Raw genomic sequence first — 14219 nt, forward strand, 5'->3', positions numbered from 1 at the left:
GCTGAAACTAACCCTTCAAATCCTGACCCCCTGGGTTAACCCCGGCTCAGCAAATCAACTTCATAATCAGCGTTGTAGTACCGATTAACACCACTTAAGATAACAAGGTTTTGTCAACCCCGGTTTAACAAAGTAACACTGGGTTACATCTGGGTAGGTTAAGCTCCCTTCGTAGTACAGGCCCCTGGTGTAGATATAGAAGAGCAGGCAGAAATAAAGTTGACTTCTCTGTGAAGAGTTTGTAAGAGAAAGTAGGTCCTCCAATCTAGACTCCTTCACGAGATGGCGCTCTTACAGACAATGGTGTCTTTTGTGTCGTTTCCTGTGTGTGAGGCAGTTTGAATCAAATGTGTTGAAACCAATGCTGGACGTACACAGGCTCTCTGTGTTCCAGCATAATTTTTACTAAACCGGCGGAGGATTCTCGAAATCTACTGCCACCATGAAACTTGTCCGGTAACGTTAACGTTACAATGCATTTCGTTTTGTGTATGCTTTGTGGTTATTAGGCTACTAGCAGAAGCTAGCTTGTAACAATGTGTAAAGGTCTATTGTCATACACGGAGCAGGGCCTACCATTCACAATTATGTCACTGCCTTTATCTTTTTATTCAGCTAAAGTAATGCACTGCAGGAAGTGTGCATGTAGGAACGCATCTGTTATAAACGTATCCCACTATTCGCGGTTTTCTCAGGTTTCTCATGAAATTGAGTCACGAGACTGTGACCATTGAATTGAAGAATGGAACACAGGTGCACGGCACCATCACAGGTGTGATCCTTTTCACATGCTTTCCTTTTCTCTGCACAATTTGGGCAGTCTTGGCCTACTGGTTAGCACTTCGGACTTGTAACCGAGGGTTGCCGGTTCGAACCCCGACTAGTACATGACATTTGAGCATTTGCTATTTTTGGCTGAAGAATGTAAATGAGACAAAATGCACAAAAAATGAATTATCACTCACATCATACAAATGCCAAGGCATTTCACTGGCGTTATGGATGTGACCAAAAGTCCATTTTCCGTGGAACTGCCCCATACAATCTGGGCTAATGCATCCTGACTGCATGTTACCAAACATGTCTGCTCCTCTACCACAGGTGTTGACGTGTCTATGAACACTCACCTCAAAGCTGTGAAAATGACTCCGAAGAATAGAGAGCCTGCGCAGCTGGAGACTCTGAGTATCCGTGGCAACAACATCCGCTACTTCATCTTGCCTGACAGCCTGCCATTGGACACATTACTGGTGGACATTGAGCCAAAAATCAAGTCCAAGAAGAGAGAGGCGGGTAAGTCACATGAGTCATTCCATGTCAAATCAGACAAAATCCAGGAAAATGGTTGCAGCACCGACTCAGATTTTCCTCAAAGTTTGTCTACACAATGTTTAGGTTCCATAACTAAAATCTGTTTTGTTCAATTCTGTTGTTTTCATAGTCTTTTTGCCCTTGATTGTTTACACTCTCTAAAAGGCCTTATCTGGGAGGCCATGTTTGGACATTCATATCATTCATATCATATTATTCCTAGCCTGACCAAACATGTCTGAATGGAAGACAAACATGTTCTCAGTACGATTCAATCATTAAAAGATTGTACCAGTCTCATTGTTTTTTTAGAAGTCCCTAGTTTCAGGAAAAAAACATGCAAAAAAGTGATATTAAGGGTCTCAAAACTCCTTTATTGTGACACACCTGCCATCAATCAGTATTTTCTCTAGAAATATAATCCTTTGTTAATGTTGTCCCAAAATGTGAAGTCTCCAAAACAAAAGGCCATGACAATAATAAGGATAAAACAAGGCTTTTATTCTGTGAATGGGACTTGGGTACTGGTGGAGATGTCCTGTGAGAGTGACACTGGTCAGGAAGCAGAAAATGACCACCGAGTGCTACCTGACATTCTCTAAAGGGCCAAGAATAGATTATATCATATGCTGGTGGCAGTAGTGTCTTTGTGGAAAACACTTCTATTAGACCCTTGACAAACATTTGTTTGAACAGGATTAACAACATTATTATTTATTTAGCCATGGCTGGTGTATGTGAAGAACAGCTGGTACACAGGCAGCTTAGAATCTTTGGTTCTTATGGCATTCCTTCAGTGAAGTGTCCTGAAACTTTTGTCATTTTAACTAGAGCTTGCCAGTAAATTTGTCCCAGTTTTGTAATTGTTTACCTGTGGTGAGCAGAGGTCAGTGAGATGTTGACACTGTCTGCCTTTGATGGTGTAAATCAGTTGCAGATTTCCAGGGAAATCTCCCAACAGCATGACTCCAAGCCTTAGGGGACTTGAATGCTGCTTGAACTGTCTAAATGTTGCTGCAGCTGCAAGGTCCTCATCTCCATGTTAGTTTGTATTTGGTTGAGCGTATCACGCCACTGAGCAATGCACGTTGCACACATAGCATTAGTGTGTAGTTCATTTTGTTGTGGTTAGTCCTTTTATTGTCCTTTGCAAGCCAAAAAGAACACACTCTCTCTCACGCACACACACACACTGAACACTGTAAGATGGTTTGTTTTGGGGAAAGCTGAAATGTAGTCGCTCAGTCATCGCATTTCATCTCTGTATTTTCTCTTCCTTCTCTATTTATCTGGCTCTCTCACTGACAAACACATACACACACACACTCACTCTTTCTTTCTCTCTCTCACTCACCATCTGCCTCTTTCTCTTTCTTTTAGTGGCTGCACGTGGTCGAGGTAGGGGTCGAGGTAGAGGACGTGGGAGAGGAAGAGGACGAGGAGGACCCAGACGATGAAGAGCCTCTGTTTCGTTACTCTCCTAAACAAGAAAGTTTACTTTTCTTGTCATGGGCAATATTTTAATATCAAGTTTGAGCTTGAGATTTCTCAGCAGGATAAACTGTGTTTTTGTATTTGTGTTGATTTGTTGTTTTCTTAGAAGATTAAATCTTCAATTCTTTTATGAATTCCTTCGTGTGTATCTTCACTTTGTGGCTCATATTTTAAATGTGAGTGATTGTTCAAGGTCTTAAAGTTTAATGAAAAAATGTAAGTGGACGTTAGAGGAGTTTGAGGCTGATTTACACAATAGTTTATAGGAGTATTCAGCAGGTTTGATGTGTAGACAAACAATAGAGACACCTGTAATTTCTACTGAAAGCCTTTAATTCCATACAGATACTACAAATATACACATCTACTCATATACATTTAAGCTAGGAGATTGCCTTCAAATGCAGCTCTTTTAAAACAAGGCTACTGACAGAATCCATCTAAAATGTCATTACCAATTTGGTACTTTGGTTGTACAAACTGGGCACAGATATTCCATCTTATGTTAACTATTTGATCCACAAACTTTAATACGATCCTCTATCGTAACAGTTTACCCAGTTGCATACTGCCAAGTTTTTTTTTTTTTCTTAATCCAACCCTTGGCAAAGTTTAGTAGTATTAACGCCTCTGACCCATAGGGCTTTACAGGATTTCCAGGTTATATAGTTCAGGAGGCTGTAGAGACTTCCAGAACTTTCACTGAAGCAAAAATAACTCAGATGTGAATCAGTTTCGCACAGATAGACTTGGGATATCTAGCTAGCTTTTTTTTTTTTTTTTTAACCAAAGGGCCCAGATTCATGATTATGTGTCTTCTAAGGGATAGCGTTTCACAGCCTTTTTGTCCTTACATGATGGGAAGGTCTGTAAGCACTTTTCTTGTTATCAATATGGTCACCAGATCATCTGTAATACACTTTCCCTGCATGTTATATCTTTGGCCCTTGGTCAGTGCAAGTAACCAAGTTTAGCATCTTGAAAAACAATTCTGGTTTGCTGACTACACTTAGCAGACAAGTTAACATATATTCCAAAGTAGTGTTACTTTACATTGTTCATGGTTTCATTCCAATAAGTAAAACCTAGATATAAAACTATACAAATTCTAACTATCACATAATTTGGCAAGCTACATCCCACAATTTGCAAATGTAAAAATCTATGTACAAATATTTTACATTTTAACACTACCGACATTTTCAGGTATGCTGTTCACATTAAAAATGTACATTCACAGTATTTCTTGATCAAATTTGGCAATCAATGGTCAGTATAAAATCTGATGTCCATTTCTATAGTGTGTTTCCTGGCACAGAAAGTAATTATATCCATTGTTCCTATAGTTATCCCTCTAATATGCAACCTCTAAGCCTCTTTTGAAGGCTAAACACCTTACACAAAGATGTAGAAACTGTTCAATTCATTTGGCATATATGCATACAAAATTGTGTGTTGAAGCCTACAATTAATGCTGAGATTGAATATATGGTTCTTCGATTTCAATTGACACTGTATACACTGTTGAAAATCTAAAGATTTTGTAAGCAAAAAGAAGCCATCATAGGAGGCTACAACCCCACTCCCAACTAAACACTGAAACAGGAAAATGCCCACATGAAATGGGTGAGTGACTGCAAGCGCGTGCATGTGTAATGGAATGCTATCTGTTGCTACCCCAGACAAAGAGGGTCTTAATGACACCTGGTGGGTTCAGACGGTCGGGTGTGTGTGTGTGGGGGGGGGGGATTAAGCAGATGATGGGCACTCTACACTCCCGAGACGGTACTGACGGTGTGTTCATGGCGGGGCACAGATTTAGCTTCTTTCTGCTTCTTTTTGCAGAATGCGTAGAGTGCTGTGATGGGCACACAGCAGACAGATGAAACAAGCAGAAGGGCGATAAAAGCCTGACCATACCAGGGATATTCCATCACCACTGACTTACCCTGAGAAGGTTAAAGACAACAAAGTATGACAGTAAGACAACCACAAAGAAAACACTCACTATGTCTATGAAATCTGTTACCGTCATTGACCTACTACAATTGAGATTTACTTATTAAAATGACCATGTCCATCAGAGGACCGTCATTAGCTGGCAATGGCTAGCTTGTTACTGACTAGTTACTGACTACTCATGGTATGTGCAATGTGGAAATAGAGGTAGTATCTCACCAGGACTGCATCCCAGGCCTGGTATGTTGGTGCGCCTCCACGGATGTAGTCAACAATGTAGAATATGAAAAGACTGATGAGGAGAACGGGACTGACGACTGCCCACATGATCTTCCAGTACCAGTTGGGCCGATGTCCCAGCATGTCCTCAATATCCTTTTCAAATCTATTGGATGAGATTTCTCAATGTTAAAAACACAAACCTCACACAAATAATGCTTCAGAAAAACCTGATAAAGGAAAATGGCTGCCATGTAGATTCAACATCTTAGTTTAACCTATAGAACACATTCCACATTTAACAAGACAACTACACAAACCCTATTTAAACAGATAACTTATCTTCATTTTTTAATCTAGCTTAAAAGTTTTTGCTATGATGTGAGGTCCTATCCTCATAGATAATCAGAAAAATGGTTGAAAATGAAAATAACTGAGACTCGCCGTTTTAACACTCCAACAATAGAAAAAAATGAAAGGTCACCATTCTTGCAGTGTTCACACATGTAGCAAACATCTTTCATCAGTGACTTATCAGTGGCATCTACAGTATATCAGTGAAATATGTTCACATAAGAGAACGTTTAGTTTCTTGAATAGAAGGTGATAAGACCTCACTTTTCTAGGACTTCTAGAATTGTAAGGATTTTTTTAGGAAATCCCTCAAATATAGTTCTAATAATGAAAGCACAGTTCTTGCACAAATAACCTGACACATAAAAGATACAAAAGAGATTCCCACAAGATCATGAAGTGAGAACAGTGCAAGCTGTCCAGTCTTGGTCATTTTAATTTGACATACAATTTAATATTAGGATATGTAACAAAGGTTTAGGTACCGGAAAGGAAGTTACTCTAAAGGAACTCTACAATGTCTCAGCTCTATTTACACATTTCTTTCTTACTTTTTTCAGTACTTATACATATTAGATGAAAGAGACAGAAGAAATAAGGAGAACATTAGTCTGCATTCTCCCTTTTACCTTGCCTCATTACACAGACACCCAACTAAAATGCACCTTTTCAGTCCGTAGACATAGCTGACAGTGATGATCTCAATGAGCACAATGAAGAGCAGGGAGAATGTGGCTCCATACTCGTTGAACATGGTGAACCAGTAGTTCCCCGAGCGGGTGGTGAAGCCCAGGCCAAGCAGCAGGCAGAACACACACACCAGGCCTGGAGGTATGGGGAAACAGCAGAAAACACAATCAGTCCCTTTTGTTGCTTATGGACAACATATCTGAGCACACTTTAGAATCTGTTGTAGGGTTACTACAAAATATCTAACTTGAAAATACTGTAAAACTTCAAATAAAAGCAGAGTCCCAAATAGATTTTTTTTACATGCCTGGTGTGGCTACAGGTTTGGATAAATAAAGGCTGGTCTCAAATAGAGACCTAGTCTATTTTTTTAGTTTTGGGTTGTGGGCCCATTTAATCTCTTAAAGGTTGTATCAGCGATTTCAGGCCCAAAAAAGGCCCAAACATAAATGATCACATTCATCTAATCTTTCCTAACGATCCGCTAGCTGCCTGCCCCATAAGCAGGCCGTTAAAAAAACGCGTCTCTGTAAGCAGCCTAGGCTCCGAGATCTGTACACAAAAACAATTGCTACCAACAAGGGTTGGCAACCCCTCAAAAGCAAAATAAAGTGTTTCAACCAATAACCGACGAGGGGGAGGGAGTAGCGAGCTAGCTCTCTGTTCTGTTTGAACATCAACAGAAGTGACGTATTCCCGCTATTGCTGATACAACCTTTAAAATCCGCTATATTGTCTGTTTAAGCCAGTTCTATGGTGCAGATTGCGCATGCTAAAGTTCTGATTAGATGGCATTAATTAAGACTGCGGCGAAAGCCAGAATTCCAAATTGTTTAAACTTTTTTCAATATGGACTATGCTATGTCCTATATCATTCATTTCATCCCATTTTGTTTCATATTTTGTGCATTATTTTATCTTGTCATGACAAGCATAGGCTGGCGGTAAGCCTATAATTATTTTTATGCTGGCAACAAAACAAAAGGGTTCAAAAATGTTCTTCTTTTTTCTAAATGCGTTTCTTTCAAATACCACCACGGCGACAAAGAGAAAGAAGTAGGCTATGATTCGAAATATAAGCTGACTTTTGTCAAATCTGCCAAACAAAATCCGTGAGAAACTGTGTTTCATTCGTCCCTCATTACATATAAGCAGTATAAGTATATACTCTTTTGATCTCTGATTGGGAGTATAAGTATATACTCTTTTGATCTCTGATTGATTTGGGAAATTTGGTCTCTGCATTTATCCCAATCCATGAATTAGTGAAACACACAGTGAGGTGAAGCACACACTAATCCCGCAACTGCAACAACAGCAGCGCTCAGGAGCAGTGGGGGGTTAGGTGCCTTGCTGAAGGGCACTTCAGCCGTGCCTACTGGTCGGGGTTTGAACCGGCAACCCTCCGGTTACAAGTCCGAAGCGCTAACCAGTAGGCCACGGCTGCCCAAAGTTTGGCAGCGATATATATCCGGCAAATATGGTAGAGCATGCGCAGTATTGCACAAGAGAATTGCCAGCAGGAAAGTGTGATCAAACGTAATAAGTGGGTGGATTCAATTAATATAAGGTTTGGTTAAAGCTGACCAATAGCAGTTTTGAGCAATAGCTTTAAATGGAATGTGTCAGAGGAGATTACAGTAGTCTTTGGAATCTCAATATTGCACATCTGAATAGTTTTTCAAAGAACTAGATGTACCACAGGTCCCGGTCCAAAATATGACCGTCGCCCAGTCCTGCACATTCTCTCCGCAAAAATAAATCACGCTTGGTAATTTGTCTCCATCTCCTACTCCATCCCCTACTTTTGTGTATGTAAATGAGTCTGTACATAGTGGCTGTTTGTTTTTGTGTATATGTGTGCTTCTGTGTGTGTGTGTGTGTGGGTTCGCTTGTGAGTGTGTGGAGGGGTAATGAGGCGTGTGTGTTTGTGTGTGTGTGTGTGTGTGTTTATTATGACCGCCGCTAGCGAAGCGGTCATATAGGGATTGTCAAAGTTTTTTTGAGGATGAAAAATCTTTTATGGTATGTTGGTCTCAAGGGCCCACATCAACCTGGCCCATAATCACTCATTTGTGATTTGCACCCTCCCGGTAAAAAATGAAAATGCAATATTATTCTGCTTTAATCGCCCCTATCTTCAGTTAAGATGTTCAGAACTGCACCAAATTGTATGTGTATGATTGACCTGGCATTCTCTGGGGGTATGCCAAGTTTCGTAGAATTTCATCCATGGGGGGGGTCTAAAAAAAATTATGTTATGTGTACATTTAGTGACTGTACACTCATTGGCCTTTAGATGGCGGTGCACACATATACACATGCACACACACACAGGCACCCACATACTATCGGTATTAGAACGGCCGATACATAATTACAAATTCAGTAGGATTAAAAGAAAGCCAAAAATATTCATCATCATCATCATGGCTGCATTTCCAGTATTGGCGATAAGTAGTCGTTTGTCCACTAGATGGCGCATCGTTGCAGTGAGACGTAATTTTGTTGGAAGTTAAAAGTGGGTTGGAAAAACAATGGACGCTTCCTACAAGGACTGTAGTTTACCGAAGAGAATGTCTAATAAGGATAGCCGAAATAAATCTGAGGATGTTTATCGGACATGCATAATATCAGTAAGGACCTAGGTAATGTTACCGTTAGCGTTGGTTGAGTGATGGAGGCCAATTTGATTGATTGCGTTTGTAGAAAACTATAAAAGCAAATTGATAGCAGCACTGTAATTGTATCTTTCGACTGTCATTTGTTGCACGTGCTACAAAAATCATTCTGTGAAATGGAAGATTTACCAACGTTACACCGGTCTGATACAGTTTTGCCTATACATGCGTGAGACTGAGACGCCTGTTTATTTTGTTTTAAGTGCGTGCAGGGTGTGAGAGGGGAATCGATGTGCTTTGATTCCAGCTTGGTAGTTGTAGTCTGTGAAATTAAAAAGCACGTGTGTGTGAAGTATCCAAACAATGACACCTTCATTCCATTATGGCTACTTTAGCAACACACCTTAAGCTACTGTGTAGTGGGTCCCATTTAGAAGTGGCTACTTCATTCGCGCTTTCCTTGACTCATGGAGCTGCGTGAATTTTATTACAACTTTTCGCCACGATATGGCAGTTTAAGTCCGCTTGATACTGTAAGGCGTAAGCCATTGGTTTCCAAAGGAGATTTTATTTGTGTCGCCAGCATAGCCTATTGACAATTTATGTTGTAAATAGGCCTACCTTATAAGCCTACCTGTAGCTTAGGGAAGCTAACAGCTTTCTATTAGGATCTAGTTTGTTAGTTACAGTTTTGTCATAACTCCCTGATGCATTTTTGCATTTAGAATAGCCAGAGCGTGGAAATCTCAATCGGAAAATTAAACAATATCGGGTGCCTATGGACTAGGCTGGGTGAACCCAGCCTGATCTGCCCGCTATTTATTTTTTGATTTCTTAAAAGATTGAGCTTGGTCTGGTGAAAGCCAGACTAGCCATGGACCTCACAATGTTACACAATGCAAGGGAACATGAATCAGTCTATATTTGCACGAACAATAACGGACAACAGCACTTTGAGCTGCATTCTGTGTATGAAAGGTGCTATACAAATAAAGCTTTATTATAACAGCTCTTCAACTTTGGCCCGTTAAAATGTGTATGAACAGTCTAGCGACGCATTTCATCAAGGCCCATTTGGACATGTCAGTTATTTGCACCACTGGTTAGATGTAAAACAGCATTTCGTTTCAGACTACTGTTACTTAATTTGTGCATTGACAATAAAGTATTACATGAACTAAAGATGACTAAAATCTTATGTAGAAGAAGAAACATTCACAAAAAATCCATCCATCCAAAAATGACCTTTGTTTTTGATAGCTGTTGAAAACGGCATTGGAACTGACAGAGATGTTTTTGTTTATAAATAAATAAATAAATAAATAAATAAATAACATTATGCTGATACCTTGAAAATGAAAGTGACCTTTCATCAATCCAGTTGCAATGGATGAACTGTGATGAACTGCCCTACTTGTGATTGTTTAGAGATTTTAAAGGTTTTATAACAATGCTACATCTTCTTTGGCTATTCTACAATCTATTCACCTTTTCAGCACCAGTATGCTACTTTCTGTGCAGCCGCACACACACAATCAGGCATGCCAAACAAGCATACACAAAAGTTTCAAGAGTGGGGGATGGAGTAAAATATGGAGACAAATTGAAGTGTGATTTATTTTCGCGGAACGGATGTACTGGACTGAGCGGCGGTCATATTGTGTACTGCGGTACATCTAGTCTGTGTGTGTGTACTGTGTGTGTGTGTGTGTCTGCTTGCCTGCATGTGCATGTGTTTTATGTGTGTGTACCTGCGATTACAATGCTTCGTTTTTGCCATTTTTAACTAGGTGGCACTAATACCTCAAATGAGTGGATATGGGATGTGTTGACATGGCCCCTTGAGACCAACATACAAAAATAATTTTGTCATCCTAGGCCCTACAGTTCTCGAGATTTTCACAGAAAGCTGTGTCCAGCCATCTACAGGCCAATTGGTGTACAGTCACTAAATTTACACCTACATTAATTTATTGTATGGCCCCCCATGAACGCCTAGTTAATATCTGATAAAGTTATGATAGGCCTATTATTGTATGTGATATGTGATAAGCCTATTCTCATCTGGCGTTAACCTATTAATTCGAAAGATGTGCAAAATGAATAAACTGATCACTGCAACATAGGAAGATTGGTTTGTCTGCCTTGTTTCATATGTGTTGGCTATGCATTTAAATACTATAACCACTTCGTTCTCAATACCAATTGCCTATAATTAAATGATTGACCTCTTTGGAAAGCTAAGACACTGTTGTTTCTTGGGAAACAATCAACACAAATAACAAAAATAAGTCACGCTTGTCAATTTGTTTCCATTTCCTACTCCATCCCCTACTCTTGCAACTTTTGTGTATGTAAATGAGTGTATGCATGTGTGCGCTTGCTTTTTTTGTATATGTGTACTTCTCTGTGTGTGAGTTTTCGCATGTGAGTGTGTGTTTATGTGTGTGTGCAGATTTTTATGTGTGTGTGTGTGGGTGTGTTTATGTGTGTGTGTGTGTGTGTGTGCGCATGTGTTTATGTGTATGTGTGTGTGTGTGTGTGTGCGTGCATGTGCTTCAGGAGAGGCATCAAAGGGAATGGGTAAGACTGTTTTAGTGGCAGGCTAACCATGTACCGTTGACTTGCACTAGCTTAGCAACAGCGAACTCTGCAACTAGAAGGACTGGATGCAACGTGTTGAAAACAGTCTCCACTGATAAATATCACACAGGCTAACTTGGAAATTAGGTCCTATGTCCAAAATTCCGAACTATCCCTTTAATCCTACCCCGGGCCCTTGAGACCAACATACCATAAAAATGTCTTCATCCTGGGTGTCACGGTTCAGGTAGTTTAGGTGCATTTTTGGGGTTTTGGGGGGCCCAGCGCGGGGGGGAGTGGCCGGGGACCAAACAAAATTTTTCCGTAAAAGTCTAGTGGGGCTACATGCCCACCAAGTTTCATGTGCCCCGGTGTTTCGTTGACCAAACATTCAGGAAGTAGATGACGGGGGAAAAAAAAATTGACAATCCCTATATGACCGTTACGCTATCAGATCAGATCGATCAGATCAGATGTGGTCATTTACATAATGTTATGTATGTTATTTTCATTCTTATTTTCCTGGCTACTCTCTTCTAACCAAGCTCACCGTTTAGGGTCTCATTGCTGAAGTTGCGCGCCAGCACTTTGAAGTCACGGAGTGGGGTGATGATGGCCGTCACGTTGCCCAGCATGCTGCCCATGCCCAGTAACAGCAGCATAGAGAAGTAGAGCACTGACCACAGCTGGGACGCAGGCATGTTCTTAATAGCCTCGCTGTACACGATGAATGCCAGACCTGTGCCTTCAACAGCCTAGAACAACAAATAAGGGATACAGGCACTGGTCAATTTTTATATGCAGATGTACAGTATATGGACAATGTGTTGACACCACAACAAATGTTATGATGCTGCTATGCTCTTGTGATACACATTTCTGGGCATAGTTTGCCTGTCAAGTTTACCAGTAGCAAACTTACTAAAACAATAATCCTTTACATTTCTATCTATCTTCTGAAATTATCCTTGTATGCCATAGATTACATCATACTAATTATTCAACAGTTACATAATGACCAGGACTTTGGCACATCATCTTTTCTTCTCCCATGTAAACTGAGTAATACCTCATCCTTTATTTATGTGAATTTGCAGGTGAGCTTGTAGAACCAGAATTACATGAAGACTTAACAAAGCTTGTTTAACACACCACTGATGTAATCAGGTATTTTTGCATACATTTGTTTTTACATGCAAAAGACAATGCGAGAACAAATCAATACAAGTTAAACCTTAGATAATCAATTCCCAACTGGGGACATTATTGACCTTGAGTTGGATATGAAAATCCATTTGATCAACTCATAGTAGGCCTAGCTTATCATACAAGGGAGACACTGATTCATAACATTGTATGACTGCAACTCCTTATCTATGGTGCTGAAGTTAGCTGGGCTGTTGAAAACAATGTCTCACCTTTCCAGGCAGCTCTCATAGTTGAAGAAGAAAATGACCAACCTCTTATCTACATGCTCATAAGTTTCCACAAATAAGTTTGATAATACTTCTTATCATCAGCAAAACCGATTCATTCATTGATGAGCAATCTCCTCTTATCTACCCCTTAAACAAGCACATAACACACACACATACACACGCATGCACACACACACACACACACAGTTTATGCAAAGGTGAAAAGAGCAGTAAATGAGAGATATTACAGTGTCTAATTCGGCAACCAGATCACAGGTGTCCAGCTTCGGAGCCAGATTGGCAAACTGGTCTGGGTGGGTGCGGTTCAGCTCTGTGATCCAGTAGTCAACATTGTCCAGGGTAATGGTGTCCTCTGCCATGTCAAAGGTGTTCAGGAGCAGCAACCTCATCCTGGATTAGAGTATATATTTACAAATTTGGGTAAAGTTTAGTGTAAACACCACAGAACTGTTCTCCACAACTCATCAACTGATCATCCATGTCCTAAGATTCTCTGATAAGATCAAGCAATAACAGGATTATAAACTGTAAAAGAGAAGGAAACATCATTTACATCTTATGGGTATCTATGATCTTTAAATCATTAGCCAGCACTCATGACGCAAGCCAAACATTTCCTTCTACCACATGTGTAGTCTGGTAAAATCTTACTCTCTTCGATCGGAATAGCTTGTTGCCTACTTTTCCTGGAGAAGATACAGCAGGCAATCCGATTGACATGGCTGTTCAATTGGAATAGGAACGGAATACACCACCTCTTTCATTACGATTAAAATTCTAATCGTATCAGGCATTTCTATTCCAATTGGGGTGTTCACATGAGAATTGTTATTCCGGTTAAGCCGTTATTCCATTTCTAATCTAATCTAAAATTGTCCATGTAAACGTGGCTACTGTTTCAGTAATTAAGGTTACATACTTGGAAAAGGCAGTTAGATAGTGTTGGATATAAAAATCCATTTGATCAACTCATAGTAGGTCTAGCTTATCATATAAGGGAGTTCATAAAATCTGACTAAATTCATCCTTTAAGGGCTCTGGGGAACACTGTGTGGCCAGGTGACTTTCCAAGTCTATGGACTTTTGAATAATATGTTGTGTCACCTGGATGATCAACATTGCATGACTGCAACCTCTTATCTATGGTGCTGAAGTTAGCTGGGCTGTTGAAAACAATGTCTCACCTTTCCAGGCAGCTCTCATAGTTGAAGGTGGCCTTGAAGCCATAGATGGAGAAGGTAACGATGCTGGCAAAGATGGAGGTGCTGCTGTTGATCAGGGACACCACAATGGCCTGCCGCTCAAAGTTGTTGTTGTGCTGGTTGTAGCTGGCAAAGGCGATGAGCGAGCCGAACCCCAGACCCAAGGAGAAAAAGATCTGAGTGGCGGCGTTTATCCACGTCCGAGGGTCAGCCAGCTGCTCCAGCTGATATGGACACACACACACATACACACACACACACACACAAACACACAAATACAAATACAGAGAGAGAGAGAGTTAAACCAATCAAGCCCAGGGCCGGTTCTAACTCAAAGTCATTGGCCT

The 14219-nt window shown here is 40.4% G+C and overlaps 2 protein-coding genes across 3 annotated transcripts in view; one reads left to right on the forward strand and one right to left on the reverse strand.

Moving 5' to 3' along the window:
* Nucleotides 1-304: 304 nt before the first annotated feature.
* Nucleotides 305-2939, forward strand: LOC121720361 (small nuclear ribonucleoprotein Sm D1). The gene is made up of 4 exons (XM_042106383.1): nt 305-456; nt 696-772; nt 1102-1293; nt 2692-2939. Exons 1-4 carry the CDS (start codon nt 443-445, stop codon nt 2766-2768), a joined length of 360 nt encoding a protein of 119 aa, XP_041962317.1. The 5' UTR covers nt 305-442; the 3' UTR covers nt 2769-2939.
* Nucleotides 2940-3117: 178 nt separating this feature from the next.
* The window catches only part of LOC121720358 (sodium- and chloride-dependent transporter XTRP3-like), a 56858-nt gene continuing 45756 nt past the window's right edge, over nt 3118-14219 (reverse strand). For both annotated transcript variants that reach the window (XM_042106379.1, XM_042106380.1), the window contains 6 exons: nt 13855-14096; nt 12898-13060; nt 11782-11986; nt 6003-6162; nt 4984-5149; nt 3118-4754 (listed from right to left, as the gene is read on the reverse strand). In XM_042106379.1, coding sequence (XP_041962313.1) covers nt 4575-4754; nt 4984-5149; nt 6003-6162; nt 11782-11986; nt 12898-13060; nt 13855-14096 — 1116 coding nt within the window. In that variant the 3' untranslated portion in view covers nt 3118-4574. The remainder of the gene's footprint in view (nt 4755-4983; nt 5150-6002; nt 6163-11781; nt 11987-12897; nt 13061-13854; nt 14097-14219) is intronic.

The sequence above is a fragment of the Alosa sapidissima genome, chromosome 10 (genome assembly GCF_018492685.1).
Source record: "Alosa sapidissima isolate fAloSap1 chromosome 10, fAloSap1.pri, whole genome shotgun sequence".
Classification (NCBI taxonomy): domain Eukaryota; kingdom Metazoa; phylum Chordata; class Actinopteri; order Clupeiformes; family Clupeidae; genus Alosa; species Alosa sapidissima.